Raw genomic sequence first — 10324 nt, 5'->3', positions numbered from 1 at the left:
CCACCGCCATAGAGGCCTCATTTGCATGGCCACGCCCCCAGTAACCGCCCAGACCTCCATAGAGGCCTCATTTGCATGGCCACGCCCCCAGTCAGGGCCCCAGACCCGCCATAGAGGCCTCATTTGCGTGGCCACGCCCCCAGTCAGGGCCCAGACCTCCATAGAGGCCTCATTTGCATGGCCACGCCCCCAGTCAGGGCCCAGACCTCCATAGAGGCCTCATTTGCATGGCCCCGCCCCCAGTCAGGCCCAGACCCGCCATAGAGGCCTCATTTGCATGGCCACGCCCCCAGTCAGGGCCCAGACCCGCCATAGAGGCCTCATTTGCATGGCCACGCCCCCAGTCAGGCCCCAGACCCTCCATAGAGGCCTCATTTGCATGGCCACGCCCCCAGACCTGCCATAGAGGCCTCATTTGCATGGCCCCGCCCCCAGTCAGGGCCCAGACCTCCATAGAGGCCTCATTTGCATGGCCACGCCCCCAGTCAGGGCCCAGACCTCCATAGAGGCCTCATTTGCATGGCCACGCCCCCAGTCAGGGCCCAGACCTCCATAGAGGCCTCATTTGCATGGCCACGCCCCTCGCCGGCCCGGCCCCGCCCCTCCTCGGCGCGCCCCGCCTCCTGACCTCCCGCGGGCCTGGCGTCCGGCTTCTGGGGGTCACGGGGTCGCGGCGGCGGCGGCGGCGGCGGATCTGCGGGGAGGAGGGGGAGGGACGGAGGGGCGTTTCCGGTCAGGCCCTGGGAGTCCCGCCCCCCCCCCCACCCCGCCGCATCACTTCCGGTTCCGGCCGGCCTCACCCAGTCCGCCCAGGGCGTCGCTCAGGTCCAGGTCGCCGCCGCCTCCTGCGGAAATGGGGGGTTGGAGTGATGGCGGTCGGGGACCGGAAGTGACAGGGGAGTCGGGCTAGGGCGGGTCTGGGGACCGGAAGTGACAGGGGAGTCGGGCTAGGGCGGGTCTGGGGACCGGAAGTCGCCGTCAGGGGGGCCGGAAGTGACAGGGGAGTCGGGCTAGGGCGGGTCTGGGGACCGGAATTCGCCGTCAGGGGGCCGGAAGTGGCCGGGCAGTCGGGCTAGGGCGGGTCTGGGGACCGGAAGTGACAGGGGAGTCGGGCTAGGGCGGGTCTGGGGACCGGAAGTCGCCGTCAGGGGGCCGGAAGTGACAGGGGAGTCGGGCTAGGGCGGGTCTGGGGACCGGAAGTCGCCGTCAGGGAGCCGGAAGTGACAGGGGTGAAGGGCTAGGGCGGGTCTGGGGACCGGAAGTCGCCGTCGGGGAGCCGGAAGTGACAGGGGTGAAGGGCTAGGGCGGGTCTGGGGACCGGAAGTGACAGGGGAGTCGGGCTAGGGCGGGTCTGGGGACCGGAAGTCGCCGTCGGGGAGCCGGTAGTGACAGGGGAGTCGGGCTAGGGCGGGTCTGGGGACCGGAAGTCGCCGTCAGGGTGCCGGAAGTGACAGGGGAGTCGGGCTAGGGCGGGTCTGGGGACCGGAAGTGACAGGGGAGTCGGGCTAGGGCGGGTCTGGGGACCGGAAGTCGCCGTCAGGGAGCCGGAAGTGACAGGGGTGTCGGGCTAGGGCGGGTCTGGGGACCGGAAGTGACAGGGGAGTCGGGCTAGGGCGGGTCTGGGGACCGGAAGTGACAGGGGAGTCGGGCTAGGGCGGGTCTGGGGACCGGAAGTGGGCTGGGGAGTTGGACTCTTGCCAGTCTGGGGACCGGAAGTGACGGTGCAGTCGGGCTATTGCTTCTCTGGGGACCGAAAGTGGGTAGGGGAGTTGGAATAGTGTCAGTCTGGGGACCGGAAGTGGGTAGGGGAGTTGGAATAGTGTCAGTCTGGGGACCGGAAGTGGGTAGGGGAGTTGGAATAGTGTCAGTCTGGGGACCGGAAGTGGGCTGGGGGGTGAAATAGTGTCAGTCTGGGGACCGGAAGTGGGCAGGGGAGTTGGAATAGTGTCAGTCTGGGGACCGGAAGTGGGCAGTGCGGTTGGAATAGTGTCAGTCTGGGGACCGGAAGTGGGCAAGGGAGTTGGACTCTTGCCAATGTGAGGACCGGAAGTGACAGGGGAGCCCTGCCAGGCCCCGCCCTCCCAGGCCCGGCCCCGCCCCTCCCCGCCCGCCTCACCCGGGGGCTTCCTGGGCGTCGGCGTCGGCTTCTTGGGGTCTGAGGAGAAACGAGGAAAAAGACGGAATTGAGTTTCGCGGGTTTAAAATGTTTCCTGGGGAAATTTGGCTTCAGTTTAAATTTAAAATTTCGTTTCTCTGGAGAATCTAGTTTCGGAGTTTTGGGTTTTTCTATAAATTTAAATTTTCACTTCTCTGGAGAATTTGTTTCCGACTTTTAGATTTTTTCCAGAATTTTAAATTTTCATTTCTCTGGAGAATCTAATTTTTGATTTTTCCAGAATTTTAAATTTTCATTTCTCTGGAGAATTTAATTTTTGATTTTTCCAGAATTTTAAATTTTCGTTTCCCTGGAGAATTTAATTTTTGATTTTTCCAGAATTTTAAATTTTCGTTTCCCTGGAGAATTTAATTTTTGATTTTTCCAGAATTTTAAATTTTCGTTTCTCTGGAGAATTTAATTTTTGATTTTTCCAGAATTTTAAATTTTCATTTCTCTGGAGAATCTAGTTTCGGGTCTTTGGGTTTTCCAGAATTTTAAATTTCGTTTCTCTGGAGAATCTAGTTTCGGATTTTCCCAGAATTTTAAATTTCGTTTCTCTGGAGAATCTAGTTCTGGATTTTCCCAGGATTTTAAATTTCGTTTCCCGGGAGAAGCCGTTCCCGGGATTTAGGTTTTCCGGGAATTTAAATTTTCTGATTTTTCAGCCTCGGCGGCCATTTTCCTCCGTGGGCGGGGCCAGGGCGGCCATTTGCATAGCCGCGGCCTGGGCGCTCGGGGATTGGGCGGCGGGCTCGGCTCATTTGCATAGCCGCGGCCTGGGCTCAGGGATTGGGCGGCGGGCTCGGCTCATTTGCATAGCCGCGGCCCGGGCTCAGGGATTGGGCGGCGGGCTCGGCTCATTTGCATAGCCGCGGCCGGGCGCTCGGGGATTGGGCGGCGGGCTCGGCTCATTTGCATAGCCGCGGCCTGGGCGTTGGGGATTGGGCGGCGGGCTCGGCTCATTTGCATAGCCGCGGCCCGGGCTCAGGGATTGGGCGGCGGGCTCGGCTCATTTGCATAGCCGCGGCCTGGGCGCTCGGGGATTGGGCGGCGGGCTCGGCTCATTTGCATAGCCGCGGCCCGGGCTCAGGGATTGGGCGGCGGGCTCGGCTCATTTGCATAGCCGCGGCCCGGGCGCTCGGGGATTGGGCGGCGGGCTCGGCTCATTTGCATATCCGCGGCCCGGACTCAGGGATTGGGCGGCGGGCTCGGCTCATTTGCATAGCTGCAGCCGGGCGCTCAGGGATTGGTCGGCGGGCTCGGCTCATTTGCATACTCCCTCCATGGGCGTTATGGCAGAGGGGCGGGGCCTCTGAGGCTCATTTGCATAGATACCTAGTCAGGCCCAATGCGCGCATGTAGATGAGTGGGCGGGGCCCAGGGGCTCATTTGCATACTCCCTCCATTTTCATCATAGCTGAGGGGCGGGGCCAATGTGACTCATTTGCATACTCCCTCCATGTTTGTTATGGCGGAGGGGCGGGGCCCCGGGGCTCATTTGCATACGCGGCCAGCCAGGCCGCACACGGACATGTAGATGAGTGGGCGGGGCCGGGGCGCTCATTTGCATAACCCCCTTCCTATGCATCACAAGGGAAGGGCCCGGCCCCGCCCACCCGGGACGCCCCGCCCACCCGGGACGCCCCGCCCACCCGGGAGGCCCCGCCCCCACTCACCGTCCAGCGCGTCCGCCAGGTCGAAATCTGCAACGAGAAGCGGGTGCGAGGACTGAGCGCCAGTACCCGGGGGAGGACTGAGCACACAGTACCCGGGGGGGGACTGAGCACACGGTACCCGGGGGGGGACTGAGCACACGGTACCCGGGGGAGGACTGAGCACACAGTACCCGGGGGAGGACTGAGCACACAGTACCCGGGGGAGGACTGAGCACACAGTACCCGGGGGAGGACTGAGCACACGGGGGAGGACTGAGCACACAGTACCCGGGGGAGGACTGAGCACACGGGGGAGGACTGAGCACACGGGGGAGGACTGAGCACACAGTACCCGGGGGAGGACTGAGCGCCAGTACCCGGGGGAGGACTGAGCACACAGTACCCGGGGGAGGACTGAGCACACAGTACCCGGGGGGGGGACTGAGCACACAGTACCCGGGGGAGGACTGAGCACACAGTACCCGGGGGAGGACTGAGCACACAGTACCCGGGGGAGGACTGAGCACACGGGGAGGACTGAGCACACAGTACCCGGGGAGGACTGAGCACACAGTACCCGGGGGAGGACTGAGCACACAGTACCCGGGGGAGGACTGAGCACACAGTACCCGGGGGAGGACTGAGCACACGGGGGAGGACTGAGCACACGGGGGAGGACTGAGCACACGGGGGAGGACTGAGCACACAGTACCCGGGGGGGGACTGAGCACACAGTACCCGGGGGAGGACTGAGCACACGGGGGAGGACTGAGCACACGGGGGAGGACTGAGCACACAGTACCCGGGGGAGGACTGAGCACACGGGGGAGGACTGAGCACACAGTACCCGGGGGAGGACTGAGGCACACAGTACCCGGGGAGGACTGAGCACACAGTACCCGGGGGAGGACTGAGCACACGGTACCCGGGGGAGGACTGAGCACACAGTACCCGGGGGAGGACTGAGTACACGGGGGAGGACTGAGCACACAGTACCCGGGGGAGGACTGAGCACACAGCACACGGGGGAGGACTGAGCACACGGGGGAGGACTGAGCACACAGTACCCGGGGGAGGACTGAGCACACAGTACCCGGGGGAGGACTGAGCACACGGGGGAGGACTGAGCACACAGTACCCGGGGGAGGACTGAGCACACGGGGGAGGACTGAGCACACGGGGGAGGACTGAGCACACGGGGGAGGACTGAGCACACGGTACCCGGGGGAGGACTGAGCACACGGTACCCGGGGGAGGACTGAGCACACGGGGGAGGACTGAGCACACAGTACCCGGGGGAGGACTGAGCACACGGGGGAGGACTGAGCACACGGTACCCGGGGGAGGACTGAGCACACGGGGGAGGACTGAGCACACGGGGGAGGACTGAGCACACAGTACCCGGGGGAGGACTGAGCACACAGTACCCGGGGGAGGACTGAGCACACAGTACCCGGGGGAGGACTGAGCACACAGTACCCGGGGGAGGACTGAGCACACGGTACCCGGGGGAGGACTGAGAGTCGAGAAGCCCCGCCCACAGCCCCAGGCCCCGCCCACAGCCCCAGACCCCGCCCCAGGCCCCTGCCCACAGCCCCAGGCGCCGCCCACGGCCCCAATTGACCATTAGGAGACGGCTGGGAACTGATTGACGCGCTGCTCCCGCTCCAGGCCCCGCCCAGGGCCCCAGGCCCCGCCCACGGCCGCCATGGACCATTAGGAGACGGCCGGGAAGTGATGGACGCGCTGCCCCCGCCCCAGGCCCCGCCCACGGCCCCTAGGCCCCGCCCACGGCCCCAGGCCCCGCCTACAGCCTCAATTGACCATTAGGAGACGGCCAGGAAGTGATTGACGCGGTGTTCCCGCCCCGGGGCCCCGCCCACGGCCCCAGGCCCCGCCCACAGCCCCAGGCCCCGCCCACAGCCCCAGGCCCCGCCCACGGCCCCGCCCACGGCCCCAATTGACCATTAGGAGACGGCTGGGAAGTGATTGACGCGCTGCTCCCGCTCCAGGCCCCGCCCACGGCCCCCAGCCCCCGCCCACGGCCGCCATGGACCATTAGGAGACGGCCGGGAAGTGATGGACGCGCTGCCCCCGCCCCAGGCCCCGCCCACGGCCCCTAGGCCCCGCCCACGGCTCCAGGCCCCGCCCACGGCCCCTAGGCCCCGCCCACAGCCCCAGGCCCCGCCCACGGCCGCCATGGACCATTAGGAGACGCCTGGGAAGTGATTGACGCGCTGCTCCCGCTCCAGGCCCCGCCCCCGGCCCCCAGGCCCCGCCCCTCACCCCCGGGCACCGCCCACAGCCGCCATTAAGGATTAGGAGAGGGTATGAGAGAGCGGGGCGTGATTGACGGGCAGCTGGCGCTCCGGGGAGCGGCCACGCCCCCTCGGAGCCCCGCCCCGGGTCTCCGCCCCCTCCAGGCCCCGCCCACGCCCGCCAGGAACAGTTAGGAGACAGCGCCGACATGATTGACGCGGCGTCCGCGCTCCGGGACAACGCCCACAGGCCCAGGCCACGCCCACGCCCGCCATTAACAACTACAGCCCAGCGCGGCCATGATTGACGCGCCGTCCGCGCTCCGGGGCCACGCCCACGCCCGCCATTAACAATAACAGCACAGCGCGGCCCTGATTGACGCGCCGTCCGCGCTCCGGGGCCACGCCCACGCCCGCCATTACCAATTACAACAGAGCGCGGCCGTGATTGACGCGCCGTCCGCGCTCCGGGGCCCCGCCCACGCCCGCCATTAATAATTACAGCCCAGCGCGGCCGTGATTGACGCGCCGTCCGCGCTCCGGGGGCCTGGCCCCGCCCCTCCCGGCCCATTTCTCTCTACACAAAGGGCTGACTGGGGGCGTGGCCATGCAAATGAGGCCTCTATGGAGGTCTGGGCCCTGACTGGGGGCGGGGCCATGCAAATGAGGCCTCTATGGCGGGTCATGGGGCGACTGGGGGCGTGGGCCATGAGGCCTCTACGGAGGACTCTGGGCCCTGACGGGGGGCGTGGCCATGCAAATGAGGCCTCTATGGCGGGTCTGGGGCCTGACTGGGGGCGTGGCCATGCAAATGAGGCCTCTATGGCGGGTCTGGGCCCTGACTGGGGGCGGGGCCATGCAAATGAGGCCCCCACCCGCGGTTTCCGGGCCCTGCGAACAGGCCCGGCTCATTTGCATACGCCCGCCCCCCCTACAGGCGACTTCTCGGACACCGACCTGCAGGACAGGACCCCGGGCCGAGGTGAGCCCCGCCCCCTGACGTCACCGCGCGGGTCCCGCCCCCGACGTCACCGCACAAGCCCCGCCCAGGCCCCGCCCCTGACGTCACCGCGCAGGCCCCGCCCCCGACGTCACCGCCCCGGGCCCAGCGCGCTGACCGACCCTCTCCCCCCCCCCCCCCCACCCCCCACCCCAGGCCGAGGCGACGGACCCCGCGGCGGCGGCAGCGGCGACGAGGAGCCGCAGCCGGAAGGTACCGAGCGCCACCGGGCCGAGCGCTAACCACCGAGCTTCACCGCCCGCCCCGGCGCTAACCACCGAGCACACCCCCCCCACCCCCCCCCCCCACCCCCGGCGCTGAGCACTGACCGCCGAGCGCTAACCACCGAGCTCCACCCCCCCCACCCCGGCGCTACCCGCTGAGCCCCCCGCACCCTGCACTGACCCCTGACGCCCGGCTCCCCCAGCACTGAGCGCCGGCACCTCCCCCCCCCCCCCCGCCCCGCCCCCAGGCTCCCCGCAGGGCCTCGTCCCGGGCCTCGTGGCCGCCGCCGTGGCCGCCCTGGCCGGCGCCGTGTCCAGCTTCGTGGCCTACCAGAAGAAGAAGTTCTGCTTCCGGGAGGCGGGTGAGCGCCCCCGGGGTGGTTGGGATGGGGTGGGGGAACTTCCGGGTGGGTTTGTGGGGGGGCAATGGTGTGGACTTTCAGTGTCTGGGTGGGATTCCGGGCGCACTTCCGGTCTCTGGGAGGGCACTTCCGGTGGCACGGACGGGACTTCCGGTCTCTGGGGCGGGCTTTTCCGGTGAATCGACGGCACTTCCGGTCCCTCACCCCCACTTCCGGTCCCAGGCCCCGCCCCCGTGTAGGGACGCCTCCTGACCGCCCGCGCCCGTGACGTCAGAGGAACTCCACCACCGACCCTGGGGTCACCGCGGACATCCCCCGGCCCCGCCTCGGCCACGCCCACCCGCCGGGGTGACGTCGGAGTCGGCCCCGCCCCATCCCCGGCCCCGCCCTCTGCCCTCGGCCCCACTTCCGGTCTGCGGGGTGTGGCGACTGGGCCCCGCCCCCTCGCTGTAAGCCCCAGGCGTCAGTCACGGCTTCGGGGGAGGGGCTTCCGCCCCCGCAATGCCACTTCCGGTCCCGGAGTCCAGGCCCCGCCCCGCTTGCAATCCTTATTGCGCCCCAAGTGTCAATCACGGCCTCGGGGGCGGAAGTTACAGCCCCATAACGCCACTTCCGGTCCCAGGTCTGGGGCCATAACACAGTAGCTGTCAATCATCCCCTCGGGGGCGGAACTTCCGGTCCCCTGAGTGGTGTAGATTTCGCCCCAGGGTCAATCATCCCCTCGGGGGCGGTGCTTCCCTCCACGCATGCCACTTCCGGTCCCGGAGTCCCCTTAACTCGCCCCAAGTGTCAATCACCGCTTTGGGGCGGGACTTCCGCCAACAGAGCGCCACTTCCGGTCCCCCGTCTGGGGCCATAAGACAGTAGCTGTCAATCATCCCCTCGGGGGCGGGACTTCCGCCCACACGGTGCCACTTCCGGTCCCCTCTGCTGAACATACTACAGCCCAAGGGGTCAATCACCGCCTCGGGGGTGGGGCTTCCCTCCCCGCAATGCCACTTCCGGTCCGGGGGTTCCGGCCCCGCCCCGTTTCCGGCTCCCGAGTGTCGCTTCAGGCCCCCAGGGGGGAACTTCCGGTCCCATAACGCCACTTCCGGTCGCCTGTGCCGTGGAGACTGCGTCCCGGGTGTCAATCAACCCCTCGGGGGCGGAGCTTCCATCGCAGCCATGCCACTTCCGGTCCGGGAGTCCCGGCCCCGCCCCGTTTCCGGCTGCCTGGAGCCCGCTCGTGTCCGCGAATGCCAATCACGCCTCGGGGGCGGGACTTCCGGTGACAGGAAACGTAATAAAACAGTGTTGGACTCTCGACCGCTTCTGACTGTCACTCTCAGCGCGGGGGGCGGGACTTCCGGTCCCGAGAAACGCAATAACACAGTATTGGACTCTCGGCCGCGTCTGTCTGTCAATCATCTCTGGGGGCGGGACTTCCGTTCCCGGAAAACGCAATAACACAGTATTGGACTCTCGGCCGCGTCTGTCTGTCAATCATCTCTGGGGGCGGGACTTCCGGTCCCGGAAAACGCAATAACAGTGATGGACTCTCGGCCGCTTCTGACTGTCAATCACGGCGCGGGGGGCGGGACTTCCGGTCCCGGAAAACGTAATAAAACAGTGTTGGACTCTCGACCGCTTCTGACTGTCAATCATCCCCGGGGGCGGGACTTCCGGTCCCGAGAAACGCAATAAAACAGTGCTGGACTCTCGACCGCTTCTGACTGTCACTCTCAGCGCGGGGGGCGGGACTTCCGTTCCCGGAAAACGCAATAACACAGTATTGGACTCTCGGCCGCGTCTGTCTGTCAATCATCTCTGGGGGCGGGACTTCCGTTCCCGGAAAACGCAATAACACAGTATTGGACTCTCGGCCGCGTCTGTCTGTCAATCATCTCTGGGGGCGGGACTTCCGGTCCCGGAAAACGCAATAACAGTGATGGACTCTCGGCCGCTTCTGACTGTCAATCACGGCGCGGGGGGCGGGACTTCCGGTCCCGGAAAACGCAATAAAACAGTGCTGGACTCTCGACCGCTTCTGACTGTCACTCATCACCGGGGGCGGGACTTCCGGTCCCGGGAAACGCAATAAAACAGTGTTGGAGTCTCGGCCGCTTCTGACTGTCAATCATCCCCGGGGGCGGGACTTCCGGTCCCGGAAACCGCAATAAAACAGTGCTGGACTCTCGGCCGCGTCTGTCTGTCAATCATCCCCGGGGGCGGGACTTCCGGTCCCGGAAAACGCAATAAAACAGTGTTGGACTCTCGGCCGCTTCTGACTGTCACTCACGGCGCAAGGGGCGGGACTTCCGGTGCCAGGAAAACGCAATAAAACAGTGCTGGACTCGCGGCCGCGTCTGTCTGTCAATCATCCCCGGGGGCGGGACTTCCGGTGCCAGGAAACGTAATAAAACAGTGCAGGACTCTCGGGCGCTTCGGACTGTCATTCATGGCGCGGGGGGCGGGACTTCCGGCGGCCAATGCACGCACACTTCCGGTCGCTGAAATTGTCAGCCTGGCGTGTTCCCACGCCGACGGGGGGGCGGGACTTCCGCTACGGGGACTTCCGGTACCCAGGGGTGGGCGGGGACAAGGGGCGTGATGGACAGGTGGGGGCTCGGTGCTCGGTGCTCGGTGCTCAGTGCTCGGTGCTCCCCCAGTGCTCGGTGATGCTCA

At 66.3% G+C, this 10324-nt stretch overlaps 2 protein-coding genes across 2 annotated transcripts; one reads left to right on the top strand and one right to left on the bottom strand.

The window, feature by feature from the left end:
- Positions 1-62: 62 nt before the first annotated feature.
- Positions 63-5530, bottom strand: LOC118576406 (extensin-2-like). The gene is made up of 4 exons (XM_036176670.1): positions 3835-5530; positions 2117-2155; positions 801-845; positions 63-694 (listed from the first exon to the last, which is right to left on the bottom strand). The coding sequence occupies exons 1-4, from the start codon at positions 5528-5530 to the stop codon at positions 486-488; spliced, it is 1989 nt and encodes a 662-aa protein (XP_036032563.1). The 3' UTR covers positions 63-485.
- A 1289-nt stretch (positions 5531-6819) lies between these two features.
- Positions 6820-8963, top strand: Cd99 (CD99 molecule (Xg blood group)). The gene is made up of 4 exons (XM_036176669.1): positions 6820-7053; positions 7228-7284; positions 7544-7657; positions 7880-8963. Exons 1-4 carry the CDS (start codon positions 6843-6845, stop codon positions 7894-7896), a joined length of 399 nt encoding a protein of 132 aa, XP_036032562.1. The 5' UTR covers positions 6820-6842; the 3' UTR covers positions 7897-8963.
- Positions 8964-10324: the final 1361 nt, after the last annotated feature.

Source organism: Onychomys torridus, unplaced genomic scaffold, assembly GCF_903995425.1.
Source record: "Onychomys torridus unplaced genomic scaffold, mOncTor1.1, whole genome shotgun sequence".
Taxonomy (NCBI): domain Eukaryota; kingdom Metazoa; phylum Chordata; class Mammalia; order Rodentia; family Cricetidae; genus Onychomys; species Onychomys torridus.
Note: the sequence above shows the minus strand (reverse complement) of the source record. Positions and strands in the feature narration are given on the sequence as shown.

What these genes read in the sequence shown, in the direction of transcription:
- Cd99 (XM_036176669.1), top strand. Translation starts at nt 6,843, where the DNA reads ATGGCGGGTCTGGGGCCTGACTGGGGGCGTGGCCATGCAAATGAGGCC. An exon ending in GGACAGGACCCCGGGCCGAG is followed by an intron (nt 7,054 to 7,227) that starts GTGAGCCCCGCC and finishes CCCCCACCCCAG; the next exon opens with GCCGAGGCGACGGACCCCGC. An exon ending in CGAGGAGCCGCAGCCGGAAG is followed by an intron (nt 7,285 to 7,543) that starts GTACCGAGCGCC and finishes CCCCGCCCCCAG; the next exon opens with GCTCCCCGCAGGGCCTCGTC.
- LOC118576406 (XM_036176670.1), bottom strand. Translation starts at nt 5,530, where the DNA reads ATGGTCCATGGCGGCCGTGGGCGGGGCCTGGGGCCCTGGGCGGGGCCT. An exon ending in CCTGGCGGACGCGCTGGACG is followed by an intron (nt 2,156 to 3,834) that starts GTGAGTGGGGGC and finishes GTTTCTCCTCAG; the next exon opens with ACCCCAAGAAGCCGACGCCG. An exon ending in CGACGCCCTGGGCGGACTGG is followed by an intron (nt 695 to 800) that starts GTGAGGCCGGCC and finishes TCCTCCCCGCAG; the next exon opens with ATCCGCCGCCGCCGCCGCCG.